Genomic DNA, 26095 nt, shown 5'->3' on the forward strand with positions numbered 1-26095 from the left:
CCTTAGATCAAATCTGATTATCTCCCAGGAGCTATTTAATCCTTATGGGTTTAGCGCTCCCCTCATGAATATAATAATGCCAGTTTCTTAAAAAGGAAAGAGTAGTGTTGTACAGGTGTAACAACACTGTCCACACCAGGTGTTGTGTGGTGGGCCACGTGTGATGCAGGTGTTGGTGCGTGTGTATGTTCAAAAGTGTGATCACGTGTGTGTGTGTGTGTGTACTCACCTAATTGTACTCACCTAATTGTGGTTGCAGGGGTCGAGACTCAGCTCCTGGCCCCGCCTCTTCACTGATCGCTACTGGATCCTCTCTCTCTCTGCTTCCTGAGCTTTGTCATACCTCTTCTTAAAACTATGTATGGTTCCTGCCTCCACTACTTCACTTGCTAGGCTATTCCACTTGCTGACAACTCTATGACTGAAGAAATACTTCCTAACGTCCCTGTGACTCGTCTGAGTCTTCAGCTTCCAGTTGTGACCCCTTGTCCCTGTGTCCCCTCTCTGGAACATCCTATCTCTGTCCACCTTGTCTATTCCCCGCAGTATCTTGTATGTCGTTATCATGTCTCCCCTGACCCTTCTGTCCTCCAGTGTGTGTGTGTACTCACCTATTTGTACTCACCTATTTGTGGTTGCAGGGGTCGAGTCTTAGCTCCTGGCCCCGCCTCTTCACCGGTTGCTGTGTGTGTGTGTGTGTGTCTGTGTCTGTGTCTGTTTGTGTCAATGTGTAGCAGCCTGCGCTAATGCACATACACTAGCTTATCTCTCTCCTCTCTCTCTCTCTCTCTTTTACACAGGGTTTTACAAGGTTAGATTAAGGTTCCTGACTTCATTTACAAGCTCATTTGAAAGCCTTTTTTATTGTTATGAGACAAAAATATGGAACAAGATAAAGTTGGAGCCATCAGTGGGCCAGGAATTTCATTTGATCAGCAAATTTTATTTCGTTGATATCATTGTGTTGTATGAACATGTTCAAAACTCGAATCATCCTAGGAATAAATGATCTCAGATGAAGTGATGTTGTGGAGAAGGGAAGAGAATGAATTTGCTGCTTGCTGCCCGTCTTGTGGTGTAGAGGCTCACTTCTCGCTGTCCTCAGAGTGAAGCCAAGTGTGGCACTTCGTCTTCCTCTCTTTCCTCTTTAAGGAGATGTATGTTATGTAAAAATATAAAATAGATATCACTCTAGACTCAAGGGAGGTTCCTTGACGCTGGTGAGGGGCTCTTGATCTAGGAATTGGATCTGTGCTCCGGTTCCCTGAATTAACTGACTCACGAAATCGTAATGACACGATTGCAAACAAACCATACCCCGGCCGGGATTGAACCCGCGGTCAGAGAATCTCAAAACTCCAGCCCGTGGCTAACGCGACGGGCTGGAGTTTTGAGACTCTCTGACCGCGGGTTCAATCCCGGCCGGGGTATGGTTTGGTTTCCCTGAATTAAGCCTGAATACCTTCCATCCCCACCCCCACATGCGCTGCATAATCCTACGGGTTTAGCGCTCACCATAATTATAATAATATAATCATTGGGTTCTGTAGCTACTTAAGTATCTTCAAAAGAACTGCTCTGGAAAACTGAAAGAGGTTCTGCCAAATCTGACTTGATATCACCTTCGTGGACACAGTAATCATTATTACACGACCGGACAGCATATACAAAGGTGCATTTCTCAGCGTATATATGCTGAGAGATTAATCCCTGTTTTAAGGATTAAAGTATTCTTGTCTGATGGTGACAAAGCTACGTACAGCCTTAATGAACGTGTGTGATATTAAGGTAGGATTTAAACTACAACTGGAAACCCATTATACGATCAGTATCAGCTTATTGGTGTAATAATACGTGGCACTTGTGGGAAGTGCCATGGCGCCAGTGTGTAGGGTGCACGACTGGTAGTGTCATAAACCACTAGTAGGGTGTAGTATATACGTCTGGAAGCGCTGTGAACAACCAACTGTGTAGTACATACGTCTGGCAGAGCTGTGAACCACCAGTGGTGTGTATATACAACTGGCACTGCCAAGCAGAGCCAGTAGAGGGAAGACCGTTGTCAGGAAGGGTAATGCCGGTCTCTCCATCAATATAATTAACTTTCAACAATGAAACTCTTCAGGAGGAGAGGAGTGTACCAACACCTGTATATCATCTTCCTGTTAGGTCTTGCCATGTACTACGTGTACAGGAAGAGCGAACACCATGACTGGAGCGCAGTGAGGAAGAAATTAGAAAGCATAAAGGACAAGCATGGAGGAATTTTAGGCTCGAGAGATAGAGAGGAAGAATTCAGTGAATATGTAAGTACCAGATATTACACCAAGTTTAGTAACTAAAACATATTCTTCAAACCCATACACGTTAGCCATTTTTTTTCACCAATCCCCTCAAGGAAGGTTCCTTGACGCTGGTGAGGGGCTCTTGATCCAGGGAACTGGATCTGTTCTCCAGTTCCCTGAACTAACGCTGAATTCCATCCCCCCACCACGTGCTCTATATTCCTACGGGTTTAGCGATCCCTAAGATTATAATAATTTTAACGAATAATAATAATAATAATCAGGAAATATAATAACCATTAATGAGGATAACCAGTGAGAAATAAATAAGATGTGGTTGGCAGCTCAGCTTATCAATGTATATCTTAGATAAGAACCTGGACGATTGTAATGTAAATGTTCTAAATGTTGGACAGGACAATAACCATGCCACATATAAACTAAATAATGTAGATCTTAATATTACGGATTGCGAAAAAGATTTAGGAGTTCTGGTTAGCAGTAATCTGAAACCAAGACAACAGTGCATAAGTGTTCGCAATAAAGCTAATAGAATCCTTGGCTTCATATCAAGAAGCATAAATAATAGGAGTCCTCAGGTTGTTCTTCAACTCTATACATCCTTGGTTAGGCCTCATTTAGATTATGCTGCACAGTTTTGGTCACCTTATTACAGAATGGATATAAATTCTCTGGAAAATGTACAAAGGAGGATGACAAAGTTGATCCCATGTATCAGAAACCTTCCCTATGAGGATAGACTAAGGGCCCTGAATCTGCACTCTCTAGAAAGACGTAGAATTAGGGGGGATATGATTGAGGTGTATAAATGGAAGACAGGAATAAATAAAGGGGATGTAAATAGTGTGCTGAAAATATCTAGCCTAGACAGGACTCGCAGCAATGGTTTTAAGTTGGAAAAATTCAGATTCAGGAAGGATATAGGAAAGTACTGGTTTGGTAATAGAGTTGTGGATGAGATGTAATATAAATTATTAAGGGTAATGTAAATCACGCTGAACCTAATGAAAAAAATATGTATTTCATTGTGTTTGTTTATTATTAAATTATTGTAAGCTTATCTAAAATATATTTAGTTGGATAAGGTTAAATTAAATTACGCTTGTTTTAAGGTTAGGTAAGTTTCCTAAGGTGCTTTTGGTGCAAAATTATTAATTTTCATATTAACATAAATGAAAATATATATATCTTTAAACGTATAAGAGGAAATTTTAGAAAGAACTTAATTTCAAATGACCAGTTTTACCTATTCGGCACGACATATATATATATATATATATATATATATATATATATATATATATATATATATATATATATATATATATATATATATATATATATATATATATAAAATAAGCCACGGGGATGGAAATCTGCAAGGAAAGGCAGTGTGTTGAGGTCGACCAGTTCTACTCAGGACAGGACAGGTCGGCGTCAACACTCTACTTTTAATTAATCTGAGAAGTCTACCTGTTGCTGTTCTTGCCTGTGACCAGGCCTCGTAGTGGATCAGGGCCTGATCAACCAGGTTGTTGCTGTTGGTCGCGAGCAACCCGACGTACGAACCACAGCCTGACTGGTTAGGTACTGACTTTAGGTGAAAAAATAGTGAAATTACAAGCGCTTTCGTGACTTCTGGCATTATCAAGGAACTATAGTTAATTGATAATGTGAAAAGTCACGAAATCTCTTAGAATTTCACTATTTTTTCACAGTGATTGTTCTGCTTATTGTGATATTACCTATTTACTGTGATCTTATTATATATTATATATATATATATATATATATATATATATATATATATATATATATATATATATATATATATATATATATATATATATATATATATATATATATATATATATATATATATCACACATTGTGAATGTATAAATGACATAGTACTTATTATAATATATATTAATTAGAATTAATTCTTAAATGGAGAAATACATTCATTACAAATAAATAATGTAACTCGAACAATGACTATCAATGTTATAATGTGTTAAGGAGGATTAATTATGTTAATTTTGGTAGCTTACAATTTTTTTTTTTTGAGTGGCCCGACCCCAGTAGGGAGATTCTTTGATGTCAGTGAGCGGGCTCTTGATCCAAGGATTTGAACTCGCTTTCCCATTGGATCAAACCTGTTGGTGTCACATTCTCCCCGGGCTCTGACCCCCTACAGGTTTAATGCTCCCCCCTCATGGATGTAATACGTAATTAGTGACCCAAAGTTGCTGACTGATGGTAAAATAATTCTTTATACTCTTCCATCCGCTAGATAAGTTACGCCACGTCACCATAGAAGGCAGGACCATTGATTGAGGGGGGGGGCGCGTACCCCCTCAACACGTGGGGGGCGCGTACCCCCTCAACACGTGGGGGCCGCGAACCCCCTCAACACGTGGCGTGGGGGATACTCAGGCAAGGGTGTTGAGGAGGGATACTAAGGGTGTTGAGGAGGGATACTCAGGGTGTTGAGGAGGGATACTAAGGGTGTTGAGGAGGGATACTAAGTGTGTTGAGGAGGGATACTAAGTGTGTTGAGGAGGGATACTAAGGGTGTTGAGGGATACTAAGGGTGTTGAGGGATACTAAGGGTATTGAGGAGGGATACTAAGGGTGTTGAGGGATACTAAGGGTGTTGAGGAGGGATACTCAGGCAAGGGTGTTGAGGAGGGATACTAAGGGTGTTGAGGAGGGATACTAAGGGTGTTGAGGAGGGATACTAAGGGTGTTGAGGAGGGATACTAGGTGTTGAGGAGGGATACTAAGGGTGTTGAGGAGGGATACTAAGGGTATTGAGGAGGGATACTAAGGGTGTTGAGGAGGGATACTCAGGCAAGGGTGTTGAGGAGGGATACTAAGTGTGTTGAGGGATATTAAGGGTGTTGAGGAGGGATACTAAGGGTGTTGAGGAGGGATACTAAGGGTGTTGAGGAGGGATACTAAGGGTGTTGAGGAGGGATACTAAGGGTGTTGAGGAGGGATACTAAGGGTGTTGAGGAGGGATACTAAGGGTGTTGAGGAGGGATACTAAGGGTGTTGAGGAGGGATACTAAGGGTGTTGAGGTATACTAAGGGTGTTGAGGAGGGATACTAAGGGTGTTGAAAGATACTAAGGGTGTTGAGGAGGGATACTAAGGGTGTTGAGGAGGGATACTAAGGGTGTTGAGGGATACTAAGGGTGTTGACGAGGGATACTCAGGGTGTTGAGGAGGGATACTAAGGGTGTTGAGGAGGGATACTAAGGGTGTTGAGTAGGGATACTAAGGGTGTTGAGGAGGGATACTAAGGGTGTTGAGGAGGGATACTAAGGGTGTTGAGGAGGGATACTAAGGGTGTTGAGGAGGGATACTAAGGGTGTTGAGGAGGGATACTAAGGGTGTTGAGGAGGGATACTAAGGGTGTTGAGGAGGGATACTAAGGCAAGGGTGTTGAGGAGGGATACTAAGGGTGTTGGGAAGGGATACTCAGGCAAGGGTGTTGAGGAGGGATACTAAGGCAAGGGTGTTGAGAGATACTAAGGGTGTTGAGGAGGAATACTAAGGGTGTTGAGGAGGGATACTAAGGGTGTTGAGGGATACTAAGGGTGTTGAGGGATACTAAGGGTGTTGAGGAGCGATACTAAGGCAATGGTGTTGAGGAGGGATACTAAGGGTGTTGAGGGATACTAAGGCAAGGGTGTTGAGGAGGAATACTAAGGCAAGGGTGTTGAGGAAGGATACTAAATATGTTGAGGAGGGATACTAAGGGTGTTGAGGGATACTAAGGGTGTTGAGGAGAGATACTAAGGCAAGGGTGTTGAGAAGGGATACTAAGGGTGTTGAGGAAGGATACTAAAGGTGTTGAGGAGGTATACTGAGGGTGTTGAGGGATACTAAGGGTGTTGAGGAGGAATACTAAGGGTGTTGAGGAGGGATACTAAGGGTGTTGAGGGATACTAAGGGTGTTGAGGAGGGATACTAAGGGTGTTGAGGAGCGATACTAAGGCAAGGGTGTTGAGGAAGGATACTAAGGGTGTTGAGGAGGGATACTAAGGGTGTTGAGGAGCGATACTAAGGCAAGGGTGTTGAGGGATACTAAGGGTGTTGAGGAGGGATACTAAGGGTGTTGAGCGATACTAAGGCAAGGGTGTTGAGGAGGGATACTAAGGGTGTTGAGGAGGGATACTAAGGCAAGGGTGTTGAGGAGGGATACTAAGGGTGTTGAGGAAGGATACTAAATATGTTTTGGAGGTATACTAAGGGTGTTGAGGGATACTAAGGGTGTTGAGGAGAGATACTAAGGCAAGGGTGTTGAGGAGGGATACTAAGGGTGTTGAGGAAGGATACTAAAGGTGTTGAGGAGGGATACTGAGGGTGTTGAGGGATACTAAGGGTGTTGAGGAGAGATACTAAGGCAAGGGTGTTGAGGAGGGATACTAAGGGTGTTGAGGAAGGATACTAAAGGTGTTGAGGAGGGATACTGAGGGTGTTGAGGGATACTAAGGGTGTTGAGGAGGAATACTAAGGGTGTTGAGGGATACTAAGGGTGTTGAGGAGGGATACTAAGGGTGTTGAGGAGAGATACTAAGGGTGTTGAGGAGGGATACTAAGGGTGTTGAGGAGGGATACTAAGGCAAGGGTATCATTGAGGAGAAGGAAACTAGGACCCTAGCGGAAATAAGTTACTTTGACTTTTTAAAGTAACTCTAGGTAATATATGCAGGTTATCATGGAAGGCAAGTGTAATCATCCAGGACTTGTTTAATTGTACTTGTGTGTTATTGTACTTAAACTTATTTATATATCGGGGATACCAAGACATTTGAAATTTCCTTTATACCACTAGGTCTATACAGCTGGTTTTTGAAGATGAACCATTTGTGAAGCAACTGATGAAAATATATATCGTTTGTGTGTGCATCTATATATAGTTTGTGTGTGTATTCATATATATTATGTGTGTGTGTGTGTCCCGTAGCTCGGTTGGTAGCGCACTCATCTCACATATTGAGGTCAGTGGTTCGATCCCAGGTATGGGTGGACACATTAGTACATGTTTCCCTAAGACACCTGCCGTTCATGTTCACCTAGCAGTAAAATAGGTACCTGGGTGTTAGTTAACTGGTGTGGGTTGCATCCTGGGGACAAAATTAACCTAATTTGCAGGAAATGCTCTGCATAACAAAGGGCTTTCTATATACCAGTAGTATGTCATTGATGTCAGCTATGGTCTGAATACCTTGTACATGTAAAAATAAGCATTATTATTATTATTATTATTATTATTATTATTATTATTATTATTATTATTATTATTATTATATGGGAATAGTGATTATGAATACAGTACACTAATAATTAATGATTGATATTATGAATGACAAAAATGATTATTTAGATGACTCAGACAATTTTAATATTGACTAAATGACAAGTAATTGTTAAGTAAAAAGCCACACAAGTTGTCTTTACTTAATGGTTCATCCTGTTGCAGATAAATGCATTCCCTGACTCTGGAATTATGGTAGGTCAGCAGCAGCAACAGGTGGATTGGCACAACCACACACAAGAAGCTCTGGACAGGGCCAGGAAAGGTCCTGGTGAGCAAGGTGTGGCACATTTCCTTCCATCTGGTGTTGAGAAGAAAAAAGATGCCCTCTACTACACCAATGGCTTTAACGCTCTGCTCAGTGATGATCTCGCTTTAGATCGATCACTTAGAGACATCCGTCATCCCAAGTAAGTGGTAGTTTCTGACTGTAAATGCAGGAAGTCCATTAGCTAATTATAAAATGCATCAAACATTATTTTGTTAATAGCTGTGACTAAATGAAAGTACTAACCTAATAATCATACGTATTGCATTGATTACCTTGACTCGTTCAAAGGAAAACAGCTTTGCAGAAATTTAATCCATCACCATTTACCCACATTCTGGCATAAATACCTAAATACATACATGTGTAATACACTTATTATCAACATTCTTACAAAACTTCCCTAAAAGGAAAGTAAATAATTTTCACTTTTTTTTTTGGACTAAGCATACAGTACCCTATCAGTCATCCAGTCATAACAGTGCAATAAACACTGGTCAGTGCACAAATGAACCCATGTGGAGACAAAACATAATATGTGTCCCATATATTTTAACCCCATCCCAAGTTTGCTGAAGAGGACTTCGGTGTGGGATCAAAATATACAGTACAGTGCAGTAATATTATTTGCTCTTTTATTGTCTTCATACAAGTTTGTAACATTTGCCGATCATGTTTGTGTCTTTAGTAACTAGCAACATTGCTTCCATCTTCATTGTCTTCCACTTTTTTCAGGTGCAAGACAAAACTTTATAGTGCCAGACTGCCAACGGTAAGTGTGGTGATTCCCATTTTTGAGGAACATTGGACCACCCTCTTACGCACTGTTGTCTCCGTCATAAACCGTTCTCCTCAGAAACTTCTGAAGGAAATCATCCTAGTTGATGATGGCAGTACTATTAAGGGTGAGTCATGATCATAATTATCTATACTGTAAGTATACAGCCCAACCCCATCAGAATACATGTTATTTGTACTCAATATGGTAATACAGGTACAGTACTGCACATATTACTTGCAGTACATATGACAATTGCTAATATGTAGGTCTACATATAATAGTGCAGTAACAATAATAATCATATAATTTTACAACAATAATGAGAGTGCAAAAATTATAGGGGGATAAGTCTGTTGAGTATACCTGGTAAAGTGTATGGTAGAGTTATTATTGAAAGAATTAAGAGTAAGACGGAGAATAGGATAGCAGATGAACAAGGAGGCTTTAGGAAAGGTAGGGGGTGTGTGGACCAGGTGTTTACAGTGAAACATATAAGTGAACAGTATTTAGATAAGGCTAAAGAGGTCTTTGTGGCATTTATGGATTTGGAAAAGGCATATGACAGGGTGGATAGGGGGGCAATGTGGCAGATGTTGCAGGTGTATGGTGTAGGAGGTAGGTTACTGAAAGCAGTGAAGAGTTTTTACGAGGATAGTGAGGCTCAAGTTAGAGTATGTAGGAAAGAGGGAAATTATTTCCCAGTAAAAGTAGGCCTTAGACAAGGATGTGTGGTGTCACCGTGGTTGTTTAATATATTTATAGATGGGGTTGTAAGAGAAGTAAATGCAAGGGTCTTGGCAAGAGGCGTGGAGTTAAAAGATAAAGAATCACACATAAAGTGGGAGTTGTCACAGTTGCTCTTTTCTGATGACACTGTGCTCTTGGGAGATTCTGAAGAGAAGTTGCAGAGATTGGTGGATGAATTTGGTAGAGTGTGCAAAAGAAGAAAATTAAAAGTGAATACAGGAAAGAGTAAGGTAATGAGGATAACAAAAAGATTAGGTGATGAAAGATTGGATATCAGATTGGAGGGAGAGAGTATGAAGGAGGTGAATGTATTCAGATATTTGGGAGTGGACGTGTCAGCGGATGGGTCTATGAAAGATGAGGTGAATCATAGAATTGATGAGGGGAAAAGGGTGAGTGGTGCACTTAGGAGTCTGTGGAGGCAAAGAACTTTGTCCTTGGAGGCAACGAGGGGAATGTATGAGAGTATAGTTTTACCAACGCTCTTATATGGGTGTGAAGCATGGGTGATGAATGTTGCAGCAAGGAGAAGGCTGGAGGCAGTGGAGATGTCATGTCTGAGGGCAATGTGTGGTGTGAATATAATGCAGAGAATTCGTAGTTTGGAAGTTAGGAGGAGGTGCGGGATTACCAAAACTGTTGTCCAGAAGGCTGAGGAAGGGTTGTTGAGGTGGTTCGGACATGTAGAGAGAATGGAGCGAAACAGAGTGACTTCAAGAGTGTATCAGTCTGTAGTGGAAGGAAGGCGGGGTAGGGGTCGGCCTAGGAAAGGTTGGTGGGAGGGGGTAAAGGAGGTTTTGTGTGCAAGGGGCTTGGACTCCCAGCAGGCGTGCGTGAGCGTGTTTGATAGGAGTGAATGGAGACAAATGGTTTTTAATACTTGACGTGCTGTTGGAGTGTGAGCAAAGTAACATGAAGGGGTTCAGGGAAACCGGCAGGCCGGACTTGAGTCCTGGAGATGGGAAGTACAGTGCCTGCACTCTGAAGGAGGGGTGTTAATGTTGCAGTTTAAAAACTGTAGTGTAAAGCACCCTTCTGGCAAGACAGTGATGGAGTGAATGATGGTGAAAGTTTTTCTTTTTCGAGCCACCCTGCCTTGGTGGGAATCGGCCAGTGTGATAATAATAATAAAATAATATGATTATTATTGTTAGGACCTGGAGTTTACTATTTCAAAAGTCAGTTAGCCAAAAAATGAGCATGTTAGTTTTTCATAACATTTAAACATCATTTAGGACAGTAGTAGTTGAGAACTGGAGAAAATGTCTGGACTACAGTCATAAGTAGTGGTATAATGTATCAACATTATCCAGTAAGGGTATTAAATGTTGAGTTCACATTTTTATATTTTTTTTTTGCCCATGCTCTGAAACATGGTGAATTCAATTAAATCATCACAGAAACAGTAGCAGGTGGCTTTTTTAACATCAACCCAAAGTGTTCTAAGTTTCATGGTGGGAAAGGTGTTATAAGTCGCTGCAGGAGACAGGCATTTAAATTCATTATCAATAATGACACCATTGTCATACCTTTCATAAGACTAGGACTGTCTTTGATCACCTTGTCCTGTATACTGTACTTATCTTTGATTTTTTCTTTTGATCTTTTGTTCCTTATGACTCATGTTTTGATATCTTTTGATTAATTTGATTTTCATTTGTTTATCACATTGTTTTTCTTTTTCATTTACAGTACATAGTCCTAGAAATAAGTGCACCTTTGCTGCAGTTTTGTAGAATGCATTCATACAGAACTTGGACATCATCCTTAAGTTTTATTTGCAATATTAGAAATGTCCAGTTAGCATATTTTTCTTTCTCATCACTAATACAAGTTATTTCCTGAGACTTCCATTACTACTACAGTATATGTACACTACTTCTTTTAAACTCTTTTACATGTGTATCATCCTTTAAAGTCACCAACATGCAGGACAAGTGAAATTCTATGTAAATGTGGTAAAAATCTGCTTATTAATATTTTTGATACTTGTAAAAAAAAAAACTGGATCAGCCAGGAGTGACAACTCAGCGGGCATCTCAGCATTCTATGTAAAACAAGTGAAACCGAAGAAAATCCGAAGGATGCTATCCAGATTGGTGCCAGAGCTGAGTGTACAGTGGACCCCCGGTTAACGATATTTTTTCACTCCAGAAGTATGTTCAGGTGCCAGTACTGACCGAATTTGTTCCCATAAGAAATATTATGAAGTAGATTAGTCCATTTCAGACCCCCAAACATACACGTACAAACGCACTTACATAAATACACTTACATAATTGGTCGCATTCGGAGGTAATCGTTATGCGGGGGTCCACTGTATTTTGCCATGAAGAAAGAAGGCCATAGGTCTTTTTGTCACTAGAAGAATGAAGAAAGAGGATATATGATCACAACTTATAAAATACCTTGGGGCATAAAGAGAATTGAGAAATATAAGCTCTTGCAGAGATATGATTCAAGAACAAGAGGACATGGTTGGATTTTACATACCCCAATGAATCATAGGAACATAAGAAAACCTTTCTTGAACAAATTCATACATAAGAACATAACAAAGGAGGAACACTTGAACAGGCTTGTTGGCCCATAATTGGCATGTCCACATCATATCCAACCTGCTAATAAAAGAACATAAAAGAACCAAACTCATTGTCTTCTGTGCCTCTGTTTAATTCCAGGAAGATTTCACATATGGCAACTATTATGTTCCTCTCCTGAAATCTTTTTATTAAGTGTCTATACTGATATGAATTTTTTCCTCTTGATATCTTATCTAAAAGTATTATTCAGAGGGCTGAAGAGGGATTGTTGAGGTGATTTGGTCATTTAGAGAGGATGGAGCAAAATAGGATGTGTTTAAATCTGCAGTGGAGGGGAGAAGGGGTCATCCTAGGAAAGGATGGAGGGAAGGGGGAATAAAAAGAGGTTTTGTATTCAAGGGGCATGGACACGCAGCAGATGTATAGATGCTAGGTAGGAGTGAGTGGAGACGAATGTTTTTTGGGACCTGACGAGCTATTGGAGTGTGAACAGGGTAATATTTTGCGAAGGGATTCACAGAAACTGGTTAGCCAGTCTTGAGTCCTGGAGGTGGGATGCACAATGCCTACACTTTAAAGTAGGGGTTTGGGATATTGGCTGTTTGGAGTGACATCTAAGCTGTTGTATCTGAGTGCCTCTGGAAAGAACAGTGATTGTGTGTGAATGATTGTAAATGTGTTGAATGATGGTAAAAGTGTTTCTATCTTTTTTGGGTCACCTTGCCACGATGGGAGACGTCTGACATGTTAAAAAAAATCTTATCTTTCATGTCAATTTGTGCCTTTTAACATGCAGTGTAAGTAGTGTATTCTAGGAACCTAAACCAAGCCTCTTTACATCAACAGAGGGCCTGCCACATTACCTGATATTGGTCTTAGTGACTCAGCATTAACACTGTAACTGTATGCAGACTTCCTGAAGGAGCCACTAGACAAGTGGTTAGCTGATCATGTGCCCATCGCAAAGGTAGTACGACTACCTACCCGTGTTGGGCTCATTGTTGCACGCCAGGAAGGAGCCAAAGCTGCCACTGCAGATGTTATTATCGTCCTTGATTCCCACTGTGAGGTCATGACTAATTGGCTCCCGCCCCTCCTAGGTAAGTTCAAGCAAAATATTTTTGTGAATACACAAATAACCCACAGATAGGAGAGAGGAGCATACAACGACGTTTCGGTCCGACTTGAACCTTTTACAAAATCACAGTTGGATTGAAAAGCCGTGGTAGCTCCTCTCTCCTATGTGCAAGTTATTTGTGTATTGTTCCAGTCATGGTATTGTGTCTTTTTGTTCTTTACTTTTGTGAATATACTATTTAAATGATTCTTTAAGTAATAATTATTATCATTATTATTATTATTATAATACAGTACGTACTCACAAAAATGCATTAAACCCTGGATAACTGCAGTAATTAAATCAAACACATTTCTTCTAAGCTTTGTGACTGTTGTTAAGTAATATCCAAACTTTCAGACCCTCTTTGTGTTTACATTCCAAACTTTCAGACCCTCTTTGTGTTTACATTCCAAACTTTCAGACCCTCTTTGTGTTTACATTCCAAACTTTCAGACCCTCTTTGTGTTTACATTCCAAACTTTCAGCCCCTCTTTGTGTTTGCATTTAGCAAAAATATTAATTGTGAGACATAAAAGAAGTTTTTCACCACAGTACAATAAAAATTATGTTCAAAATAAATTTTTGTAACAGCCATTTTCTGCTACAGAAACACATTTTCTACTATTTATATTCTGTATTGCATTGTATTTCATAAAACACTAAATCTATGTAGGTTATCCAGTGGAAGTAGTGGTGGAGGTTTGATCCTCTGTTAGCTGATAGTGGCCTAATTCTGACTTTTCAAATGCATTTAGATCACAGCTTAATGCTTACCCAGCAAGCCATAGCATCCCCAACCCATTATTTAAGGTTTAGACATTGTGCTCCCCAGCCTCCAAAACTTGAATCTCAGCTTGTGGCTTCTTTGAATCCCTTTATAATATTGCCATGTTAACACTCAGTAGCTTGTCATATATCATAGACTGCTGTCCTTCACTCATTCTGATCAAATACATTTATAGATACCTGCTGAATGTTCAAGCTTCTACCTCTCAATACTTCTTCCACACACTTCTAGTTAATTCTTGGATGCATACCATTAACTGCAGATTTATATTTCTTCATCAGCTTTATATCTCCAGTCATTCTTCATGACCAGACCATCTCGGTAACCTTTTTTTTTTTACACTGATATTACCCTGTATATAACCATAGGTTGGTATATAACCATAGGTTGGTAGACAGCAACCACCCAGGGAAGTACTACCGTCCTGGCAGATGACTGTGAAACAAAAACCTGTAACTGTTTTGCATGATGGTAGGATTGTTGGTTTTCTTTTTCTGTCTCATAAACACGCTAGATAACAGGGATATCTTGCTACTCCTACTTACACTTTGGTCACACTTCACAGACACGCACATGCATATATATATATATACATACATCTAGGTTTTTCTCCTTATTCTAAATAGCTCTTGTTCTTTTTTATTTCTTCTATTGTCCATGGGGAAGTGGAAAAGAATCTTTCCTCCGTAAGCCATGCGTGTCGTATGAGGCGACTAAAATGCCGGGAGCAATGGGCTAGTAACCCCTTCTCCTGTATACATTTACTAAAAAAGAGAAGAAGAAAAACTTTATAAAACTGGGTTGTTTAAATGTGCGTGGATGTAGTGCGGATGACAAGAAACAGATGATTGCTGATGTTATGAATGAAAAGAAGTTGGATGTCCTGGCTCTAAGCGAAACAAAGCTGAAGGGGGTAGGAGAGTTTCAGTGGGGGGAAATAAATGGGATTAAATCTGGAGTATCTGAGAGAGTTAGAGCAAAGGAAGGGGTAGCAGTAATGTTAAATGATCAGTTATGGAAGGAGAAAAGAGAATATGAATGTGTAAATTCGAGAATTATGTGGATTAAAGTAAAGGTTGGATGCGAGAAGTGGGTCATAATAAGCGTGTATGCACCTGGAGAAGAGAGGAATGCAGAGGAGAGAGAGAGATTTTGGGAGATGTTAAGTGAATGTATAGGAGCCTTTGAACCAAGTGAGAGAGTAATTGTGGTAGGGGACCTGAATGCTAAAGTAGGAGAAACTTTTAGAGAGGGTGTGGTAGGTAAGTTTGGGGTGCCAGGTGTAAATGATAATGGGAGCCCTTTGATTGAACTTTGTATAGAAAGGGGTTTAGTTATAGGTAATACATATTTTAAGAAAAAGAGGATAAATAAGTATACACGATATGATGTAGGGCGAAATGACAGTAGTTTGTTGGATTATGTATTAGTAGATAAAAGACTGTTGAGTAGACTTCAGGATGTACATGTTTATCGAGGGGCCACAGATATATCAGATCACTTTCTAGTTGTAGCTACACTGAGAGTAAAAGGTAGATGGGATACAAGGAGAATAGAAGCATCAGGGAAGAGAGAGGTGAAGGTTTATAAACTAAAAGAGGAGGCAGTTAGGGTAAGATATAAACAGCTATTGGAGGATAGATGGGCTAATGAGAGCATAGGCAATGGGGTCGAAGAGGAATGGGGTAGGTTTAAAAATGTAGTGTTAGAGTGTTCAGCAGAAGTTTGTGGTTACAGGAAAGTGGGTGCAGGAGGGAAGAGGAGCGATTGGTGGAATGATGATGTAAAGAGAGTAATAAGGGAGAAAAAGTTAGCATATGAGAAGTTTTTACAAAGTAGAAGTGATGCAAGGAGGGAAGAGTATATGGAGAAAAAGAGAGAGGTTAAGAGAGTGGTGAAGCAATGTAAAAAGAGAGCAAATGAGAGAGTGGGTGAGCTGTTATCAACAAATTTTGTTGAAAATAAGAAAAAGTTTTGGAGTGAGATTAACAAGTTAAGGAAGCCTAGAGAACAAATGGATTTGTCAGTTAAAAATAGGAGAGGAGAGTTATTAAATGGAGAGTTAGAGGTATTGGGAAGATGGAGGGAATATTTTGAGGAATTGTTAAATGTTGATGAAGATAGGGAAGCTGTGATTTCGTGTATAGGGCAAGGAGGAATAACATCTTGTAGGAGTGAGGAAGAGCCAGTTGTGAGTGTGGGGGAAGTTCGTGAGGCAGTAGGTAAAATGAAAGGGGGTAAGGCAGCCGGGATTGATGGGATAAAGATAGAAATGTTAAAAGCAGGTGGGGATATAGTTTTGGAGTGGTTGGTGCAATTATTTAATAAATGTATGGAAGAGGGTAAGGTACCTAGGGATTGGCAGAGAGCATACATAGTTCCTTTGTATAAAGGCAAAGGGGATAAAAGAGAGTGCAAAAATTATAGGGGGATAAGTCTGTTGAGGCAAGGTAGTAGGTTGGTAGACAGCAACCGCCCAGGGAGGTACTACCGTCCTGCCAAGTGAGTGTAAAACGAAAGCCTGTAATTGTTTTACATGATGGTAGGATTGCTGGTGTCCTTTTTTCTGTCTCATGAACATGCAAGATTTCAGGTACGTCTTGCTACTTCTACTTACACTTAGGTCACACTACACATACATGTACAAGCACATATATACACACCCCTCTGGGTTTTCTTCTATTTTCTTTCTAGTTCTTATTCTTGTTTATTTCCTCTTATCTCCATGGGGAAGTGGAACAGAATTCTTCCTCCGTAAGCCATGCGTGTTGTAAGAGGCAACTAAAATGCCGGGAGCAAGGGGCTAGTAACCTCTTCTCCTGTATATATTACTAAATGTAAAAGGAGAAACTTTCGTTTTTCCTTTTGGGCCACCCCGCCTCGGTGGGATACGGCCGGTGTGTTGAAAGTTGAAGTCTGTTGAGTGTACCTGGTAAAGTGTATGGTAGAGTTATAATTGAAAGAATTAAGAGTAAGACGGAGAATAGGATAGCAGATGAACAAGGAGGCTTTAGGAAAGGTAGGGGGTGTGTGGACCAGGTGTTTACAGTGAAACATATAAGTGAACAGTATTTAGATAAGGCTAAAGAGGTCTTTGTGGCATTTATGGATTTGGAAAAGGCGTATGACAGGGTGGATAGGGGGGCAATGTGGCAGATGTTGCAAGTGTATGGTGTAGGAGGTAGGTTACTGAAAGCAGTGAAGAGTTTTTACGAGGATAGTGAGGCTCAAGTTAGAGTATGTAGAAAAGAGGGAAATTTTTTCCCAGTAAAAGTAGGCCTTAGACAAGGATGTGTGATGTCACCGTGGTTGTTTAATATATTTATAGATGGGGTTGTAAGAGAAGTAAATGCGAGGGTCTTGGCAAGAGGCGTGGAGTTAAAAGATAAAGAATCACACACAGGGTGGGAGTTGTCACAGCTGCTCTTTGCTGATGACACTGTGCTCTTGGGAGATTCTGAAGAGAAGCTGCAGAGATTGGTGGATGAATTTGGTAGGGTGTGCAAAAGAAGAAAATTAAAGGTGAATACAGGAAAGAGTAAGGTTATGAGGATAACAAAAAGATTAGGTGATGAAAGATTGAATATCAGATTGGAGGGAGAGAGTATGGAGGAGGTGAACGTATTCAGATATTTGGGAGTGGACGTGTCAGCGGATGGGTCTATGAAAGATGAGGTGAATCATAGAATTGATGAGGGAAAAAGAGTGAGTGGTGCACTTAGGAGTCTGTGGAGACAGAGAACTTTGTCCTTGGAGGCAAAGAGGGGAATGTATGAGAGTATAGTTTTACCAACGCTCTTATATGGGTGTGAAGCATGGGTGATGAATGTTGCAGCGAGGAGAAGGCTGGAGGCAGTGGAGATGTCATGTCTGAGGGCAATGTGTGGTGTGAATATAATGCAGAGAATTCGTAGTTTGGAAGTTAGGAGGAGGTGCGGGATTACCAAAACTGTTGTCCAGAGGGCTGAGGAAGGGTTGTTGAGGTGGTTCGGACATGTAGAGAGAATGGAGCGAAACAGAATAACTTCAAGAGTGTATCAGTCTGTAGTGGAAGGAAGGCGGGGTAGGGGTCGGCCTAGGAAGGGTTGGAGGGAGGGGGTAAAGGAGGTTTTGTGTGCGAGGGGCTTGGACTTCCAGCAGGCATGCGTGAGCGTGTTTGATAGGAGTGAATGGAGACAAATGGTTTTTAATACTTGACGTGCTGTTGGAGTGTAAGCAAAGTAACATTTATGAAGGGATTCAGGGAAACCGGCAGGCCGGACTTGAGTCCTGGAGATGGGAAGTACAGTGCCTGCACTCTGAAGGAGGGGTGTTAATGTTGCAGTTTAAAAACTGTAGTGTAAAGCACCCTTCTGGCAAGACAGTGATGGAGTGAATGATGGTGAAAGTTTTTCTTTTTCGGGCCACCCTGCCTTGGTGGGAATCGGCCAGTGTGATAATAAAAAAAATAAATAACCATATTGTATAATAACTTCAGTCTTTATTCTCTGCATAATATTAAAACAATTAATTTATCTCAGACAAGACATTTTCACTACCTCCAAACTCCTTGCTGCAACATTTTAGTCCCTTTACACCAATACTGTACTTTTATGAATTACCAGTTTTATTGCAATTAACAAATATCTTCCCAGAAACTCTTCAACACTTGCTACTTTCTTTACCCTCACCTATTTCATCTCTTATTGTGTTAATATTAATTCAGTTTATTTGGCAGAACGATCTCAGTCAAATAAGCCCACTCAGCAAGTTCATCTTGAAAACCATAATTAATACAGTAACAAATAATGCTATGCATTAACATGAATGAAGTACTGTATAGTATTTTATGAATTAAACCTTCATACCACCTGCTGTCTTTCTTGTGCAGATCCCATTGTGAAAAACCACCGCACTGCAGTGTGTCCTCTAATTGATATAATAGATCAACATACATTTGCTTACTCACCACAAGACAACGGTGGCCGAGGAGCATTTGACTGGCGATTATATTATAAAAGATTACCTCTGAGAGAGAGAGATGAGCAGCTCTTGCCAGATCCATTCGAGTAAGTTTAGGATAATTGTATTTAAGTTATCATACCTCTTGGAATTAATTTAGTTTTAAAATTGCAAAAAACTTATTTAAAGTGGCATTTCTTGTAACTCTTAGTGCATGACATCATTAGTCTTCCATTATTAATTTTACTTGAATTATGAACTCTATATGCACAAAATTTTCATCAGTCAATTAATGTAATAAACAATTCAAGACATTTATGTTGCACCAAAAATAATTGTTGCAGACACTTCCTTTAAACATAGAATTGGAACTCTGGCATAAATAATTTAATTGAACAAAAGTCGAAAATAAACAATTCGGTAAGTGCCTAAAATGTAAGGAAGTATTTCAGTGAATTCTACATGGATTACAAAAGCTTTGTTTAAAGGTATTGCAATGTTTAAATCAATAGACAATTTGCAACTTTTTTTTTTTTAACTTTGTATAAATCAGGAATGTTTATTATTGGCAGGAATCCTGTCATGAATGGTGGACTGTTTGCCATTAGCCGCAAGTTCTTCTGGGAGTTGGGAGGCTATGACCCTGGTCTTGCTATCTGGGGTGGTGAGCAATATGACCTGTCTTTCAAGGTGGGTAGCATAATAATGAGAGACAGTTTTTAAAGTAGAACTTTAGTCTGACGAGTTTTAACTCTGAATTTTTTTTAATGCAGTAGCCATCTCCCACCAAGGGAAAGTGACTGCCCAAAAAATGAGAAAATTTATTCACTGTCATTCAGAATTAAGTCAAAATAAATGCTTGCCCTGTAAATTGTCACTATCAAGTTTGTCAGTCAAACCAAGATGGATAACAAAGAGAGCTTATCCTTCATTGCCCTGTCATGAAAAGTGAGAAGAGGGTCTGGAAAAATTGTGTATTGCTGTACTATAACCTAGTTCATTAATAGGTTAGAGAATTCATTTAATTATCATATCCAGAATACATGCATTAGGCTTGTGTGAGTGTGTTAGGAGTGAGTGGAGACAAACTGTTTTTGGGACTTGACGTGCTGTTGGAGTGTGAGCAGGGTAATATTTTGTGAAGGGATTCAGGGAAACCAGCTAGCCAGACTTGGGTCCTGGAGATGGGAAGTACAGTGCCTGCACTTTATTAAGCAGGGGTTTGGAATATTGCTGGTTTGGAGTGACTTCTGAAATGTCATATCTGAGTGCCTCTGCAAAGACAGTGATTATGTGTGAATGATGGTGAAAGTGTTGAATGATAATGAAACTGTTTGTTTCTTTTTTGTGTCTCCCTGCCTTGGTGGGAGACAGCCGACGTGTTAAAAAAAAAATTTAGTTGTAACAAAAACTGGAAATCAGGTTTTTGCTTATTTTGAGTATTGCTGACAAGTTGTAGACAGTTAAATAAAATGCTCATACATCAGTTGTGCATTGTGCTTGATTTTTTACATTATAAACAGTGCCTGATAAAATCTTTTTAAGTAACTAAATTCTGATGTGCTAGATTAAGTGTGACAAGGGTGACTTCTGATTTGGATCAGTATAGTCAAGTTAAGAGAGAATACATCAAGCTATTGAATGAATGATGGTGACTGTTTTCCTTTTTGGGTCTTCCTACCTTGGTTGGAGACATCCAGTGGAGAGAAAATGACTTCAGTAGCAGATAGTGTTTTTTTTTTTGTTATTGTTGTCCAGTATTATGGGTGGTAGTATCTCTTGGGTGAATTTAGTTTTTGGTGAATTTAGTTATAGATACGAATGCCACATAGGCCCCCACTGTAATCTGTTTTATCTCCCTTTAGCTTATTCAGCAGTATTTTTTATATTTATGCCCATCATACATATATTTATGTTAAACTGCATTACAGACCATGACATTGTGTTGCAGATTTGGCAGTGTGGTGGAAGGATGCTTGATGCACCGTGCAGTAGGGTTGGCCATGTCTTCAGAGCTGCCCCTGAAGGTCGACCATCTGTCAAGGGTGACTTCCTTAGTAAGGTCAGTTAAAGGTCTTTTCTCTTAGCAAAATCTTCCATTGACTTTCTCATTAATATTACTTAATAATTAATGCGAGGGTCTTGGCAAGAGGCGTGGAGTTAAAAGATAAAGAATCACACACAGGGTGGGAGTTGTCACAGCTGCTCTTTGCTGATGACACTGTGCTCTTGGGAGATTCTGAAGAGAAGCTGCAGAGATTGGTGGATGAATTTGGTAGGGTGTGCAAAAGAAGAAAATTAAAGGTGAATACAGGAAAGAGTAAGGTTATGAGGATAACAAAAAGATTAGGTGATGAAAGATTGAATATCAGATTGGAGGGAGAGAGTATGGAGGAGGTGAACGTATTCAGATATTTGGGAGTGGACGTGTCAGCGGATGGGTCTATGAAAGATGAGGTGAATCATAGAATTGATGAGGGAAAAAGAGTGAGTGGTGCACTTAGGAGTCTGTGGAGACAGAGAACTTTGTCCTTGGAGGCAAAGAGGGGAATGTATGAGAGTATAGTTTTACCAACGCTCTTATACGGGTGTGAAGCATGGGTGATGAATGTTGCAGCGAGGAGAAGGCTGGAGGCAGTGGAGATGTCATGTCTGAGGGCAATGTGTGGTGTGAATATAATGCAGAGGATTCGTAGTTTGGAAGTTAGGAGGAGGTGCGGGATTACCAAAACTGTTGTCCAGAGGGCTGAGGAAGGGTTGTTGAGGTGGTTCGGACATGTAGAGAGAATGGAGCGAAACAGAATAACTTCAAGAGTGTATCAGTCTGTAGTGGAAGGAAGGCGGGGTAGGGGTCGGCCTAGGAAGGGTTGGAGGGAGGGGGTAAAGGAGGTTTTGTGTGCGAGGGGCTTGGACTTCCAGCAGGCATGCGTGAGCGTGTTTGATAGGAGTGAATGGAGACAAATGGTTTTTAATACTTGACGTGCTGTTGGAGTGTGAGCAAAGTAACATTTATGAAGGGATTCAGGGAAACCGGCAGGCCGGACTTGAGTCCTGGAGATGGGAAGTACAGTGCCTGCACTCTGAAGGAGGGGTGTTAATGTTGCAGTTTAAAAACTGTAGTGTAAAGCACCCTTCTGGCAAGACAGTGATGGAGTGAATGATGGTGAAAGTTTTTCTTTTTCGGGCCACCCTGCCTTGGTGGGAATCGGCCAGTGTGATAATAATAAAAAATAATCTGGAAAGTCAGATACAGTGCCACACTTACAAGTTCAATTAAGAGTAACACTATACTGTTTGATAGAGCAGTTTACTCTGTAAGATATACCATTTTTTCTTCCAGAATTATAAGCGTGTGGCAGAAGTATGGATGGATGAGTATGCTGAGGCTTTATACCGCAGAAACCACCATCTGAGGAAAGTGGACCCTGGGGATATCTCCAGAGAACTAGCGGTCTGTCTTCCAAATAACACAAACTGTTTTTTATATGATACAACAGATGAAATACAGTAGCGAGGAGGATATTCAGTGGGAGAATTTCATTATAATGTGAAAAAAGTTCTGTATTGTAATGAGCAACTCTTGCTACAATTGAGCTTGATGTACCAGAATTATAATATAGCCTAAGATGCTGTTTATAAAAACATTCTGAAGCATTCAATTTTTCTTATCAAAATACACTGATTTATAGAGTACATATAACAAAAATAATAACCATTTTCCTCTCCCAGAGCTTAATAAATGTCATAAGTATTTTTTTGCATTGTGTACAGTATCGTTGGTGTTTTTCACATATTAAAGGTCCTTATCAGGTGAACAATAAAACTTTATAATTAATTTTAGGCTCATGCATTAAGATTGTGTTTTTATCTGCAAACAGTTTTAAGGACTGCAAGCTTTAATGTAAAAAGGCCTAAATTTCCTCAGATACGTAAACGTCTTAAATGCAAAAGCTTTAAGTGGTACTTGGAGAATGTGGCTCCTGACTTGTTGGAAAAATACCCACCAGTTGAGCCACCAGACTATGCTAATGGAACAGTAAGTGTCACCTCAAGCTTTAAGTAAGATATTCAATTTTTTAACATCATCAGTAATCTCCTGTAATTATATCTTTCTGTTTTTTACAATATGCAATTATGTACATATGGTACGTTGTCTAACCATTGGTCAAAAATTATAGCAGGTGCTCATCTCTATAGTGTTTATGTAAAACCATTTAAAATATTCATGAATTTGATATTATTGTGCATCCATAATAAAAGAGCTTTGCTCATTCTTTGAATTTAGTCTAAATAGCTGAAAAAATAAATTTAGTTAGATACATGTATAAACCAAGATCTCTATGGGAAAGTGGAGAAGAATCCTTCCTCCATAAGCCTTGCATATCGTAAGAGATGACCAAAATGCCAGGCAAAGGGCTGGTAACCCCTTCTGTATAAATTACTAAATGTAAAAAGAAGAAAAACTTTTTTTGGGGGTCACTCTACCTCAGAGGGAGACATCTGACATATTAACCCTTAAACTGTCCAAACAGATTTACGTTCACATGCGTAGTGCTCCAACAGTAGATCTACGTTTTTTTTACATATTTTCAAATATAACAAAAAAAAAAACGTAGATCAAAGTTTTTTACATGTTTTCAAATGTAAAAAAAAAAAAAATCTACATTTTTTTACATACTTTCAAATGTTGAAAAAACGTAGATCTACGTTTGGACATTTTAAGGGTTAAAAAAAAAAAAAAAAAAAAAGCCAAGATAACATAAATGTGTGTGTGTATTCACCTGGTTACAGGTGTCGAGTCTTAGCTCCTGGCCTTGCCTTTTAACTTGCTGCTTGCTAGATTTACTCCCTCCAAGCTTTGTGGGCCCTGGCACACCTATTCTTAAAACTATGTATGGAGCCTGGCTTCACTACCTCATCATCAAAATTGTTCCACTTTTTAACCATCCGTTTTCTGAACAAATTCCTCCTTATATCCCTGTGACTTTTCCATGACTTTAAAACTTCCAACTGTGCCCTAGTGTACCTGTTCCCTTCCTCTTGCTGCCTACTCTTATCAAGTTTTTCTTGAGTATTTTGTATGGCTGTCATATCTTACCTTGTTCTTCTATCCTCCAGTATTGTCAATGTCATTTCCTGTAGTCTCTCTTCATAGATCCTTCCCTTTAACTCTATTAATAATCTCACTACAAACCTGTGAATTTTCTCCAGTTTCTTCAATGCTTTATCAGGGTATAGGTTCCATACTAGTGCTAATACTGTACTTGGGCCTGACATATGTTGTATAGAGAATCATGAATGACTCTTTGTTGAGGATCCTGAAAACTGATCATAGATTCATCAAAGGAACATAAACTGCAGAGGTTATTAAATTGAATAGCCTCTGCAGTTTATGTTCCTTTGACTGTTATGTTCCTTTGTGTACTGTTTAAGGCACTTCTTATCAAGTTGACTGCCTGCTTTATTATTAAGTAATTTTATTATTGGGTCTGCTGTATTGGAGGTCTTTGTTTTTCTATCCATCCTCCTTAATCAAGTGCCTATCAGCAATAATATAAAGTAAAACAATACAATACTCTAGTGATACCAATGCATTTTACAGATTAAGAGTGTGGCATCTCCAACATTATGTTTGGACAATGGATCAAGAGAATATGGCAGCATCATCATGTATGGCTGCCATGGTGGAGATAGTCAGGTGAGACACAATATCCCCAACGTCTTATAGCGTCCTTGCAGTCCTTCTTCTTTGTCAGTGACAAGAAAACACTAAAATGATTGACTGCTACTAGTAAAGCTTCCATCAGAATATGTGTATTCAGCCATGCTTCATGAAGCACATATTTTGCATATGGTTTTCAATGACTTGAGAGACTCAATCTGTCTCCCTCACTGCCAGAAATTACACCCATTTATGCAATTTGGTTATGGGCAGTTTACTGCTGCATGCATAAATTTAAAATAATTCATGTTAAATTAAAGCAGCCTAATCTTACTTGTAATAACTTAGTATTTAATTTTATAGGTTGTTTTAGACGCATTCACACACCGATACACATAAACAAACTTTTATTTTTATTTCTTATCCAGATTTGGGTGTCCTCAATAACTGTTAATGAAAAACTCTCGAAGATGTCAACTTGGATGACAACCAACAACTTCTAATCTTTCAGTACCAAAACTTTTACTAATTCTCATTGCTTTGGTCTTGTCTGCATTCACTTTCAACTTCCTTGTGGCTCAATTGGTAGCTGTCTCACCTCATACTGAGGGACTGGGGTTGTGATCCCCTGCAAGAGTGAAAATGCTGGGCATGTTTCCTTACATCTTCTCTCCTTATTCATCTAGAAGTAAGTAGGTACCTGGATGTTAGGCAACTAGAGTGGGTTGCATCCTGGGGGAGAGTATTACAGCACCCAAGTGAAAATAAGCCAGATGACTTATTTCCACTGACATTATTGGTTATCCTGGGTTACTAACACTAGGGTGATAATCCAAACAGTATCTTCTTCTACAGGTTTTTCCAGAATTTCTGAGTAGCTCTGTAATCAGCAAACAGGAGCCATGACAATTCTCACTTTATATATTTGTTATCAACAGTATTAAGATTACACCATTCCCGAACATTAGTTTTGCTGTTCTTACAACCCTGTCTATAAACACATAATCAGCCAGAATTACTTCACACAAGCCATTTATCTTCTTTCTTACACCCCTTTTCCTGTGCCTCAATACTTATAAAAGTTCTATAACTTTCATTAACATACTGCCTATTCATTATATTTGCAACACTTGCCCATTGCTATCTGATTCACCCTTTCATACTTTGTTTACTTTTTTATTATATAAATGCAACAAGCAACTCCTTATTCTTATTGAGGTATGCTCACCTGTATGTTTCATTACAAGCCTTTTTTTTTTTTAACTCATCTAATTTCAATCTTGCTATGTTATACATGTTATGTACCTTTCAGAAAATGTTATTCAACCATTTTTTAGTAAACTTATTATAGTCCAGTTAGTTACTATAAACTTCTGTCTTACCTAAATTCATTCTTCTGCTTTCTCATTACAGTACTTCTCATTGAGCTGGCATAAGACAATCAAGGTACAGAATGAGCAATTCTGTTGGATGGTGCCCCATGCCTTGGGTAATGCACCATCCACTTACAACTGCGAGAACACACAGCACGTACCTTCCCAGACCTGGAGATATGACCCTGTAAGTCTGAAATAATGACCCTATCTCAATCACAAAAACAAAAGTTTCT

General features: G+C 39.5%; 1 protein-coding gene across 1 annotated transcript in view; it reads left to right on the forward strand.

Moving 5' to 3' along the window:
• Nucleotides 1-26095, forward strand: part of LOC128700812 (uncharacterized) — a 64621-nt gene that overhangs the window by 35011 nt on the left and 3515 nt on the right. The window contains exons 11-21 of the mRNA XM_070096989.1: nucleotides 2109-2306; nucleotides 7803-8047; nucleotides 8641-8810; nucleotides 12888-13076; nucleotides 18754-18931; nucleotides 19397-19514; nucleotides 20776-20886; nucleotides 22165-22275; nucleotides 22750-22860; nucleotides 24427-24522; nucleotides 25900-26046. Coding sequence (XP_069953090.1) covers nucleotides 2109-2306; nucleotides 7803-8047; nucleotides 8641-8810; nucleotides 12888-13076; nucleotides 18754-18931; nucleotides 19397-19514; nucleotides 20776-20886; nucleotides 22165-22275; nucleotides 22750-22860; nucleotides 24427-24522; nucleotides 25900-26046 — 1674 coding nt within the window. The remainder of the gene's footprint in view (nucleotides 1-2108; nucleotides 2307-7802; nucleotides 8048-8640; nucleotides 8811-12887; nucleotides 13077-18753; nucleotides 18932-19396; nucleotides 19515-20775; nucleotides 20887-22164; nucleotides 22276-22749; nucleotides 22861-24426; nucleotides 24523-25899; nucleotides 26047-26095) is intronic.

Source organism: Cherax quadricarinatus, chromosome 56 (genome assembly GCF_038502225.1).
Source record: "Cherax quadricarinatus isolate ZL_2023a chromosome 56, ASM3850222v1, whole genome shotgun sequence".
In the NCBI taxonomy this organism is placed as follows: domain Eukaryota; kingdom Metazoa; phylum Arthropoda; class Malacostraca; order Decapoda; family Parastacidae; genus Cherax; species Cherax quadricarinatus.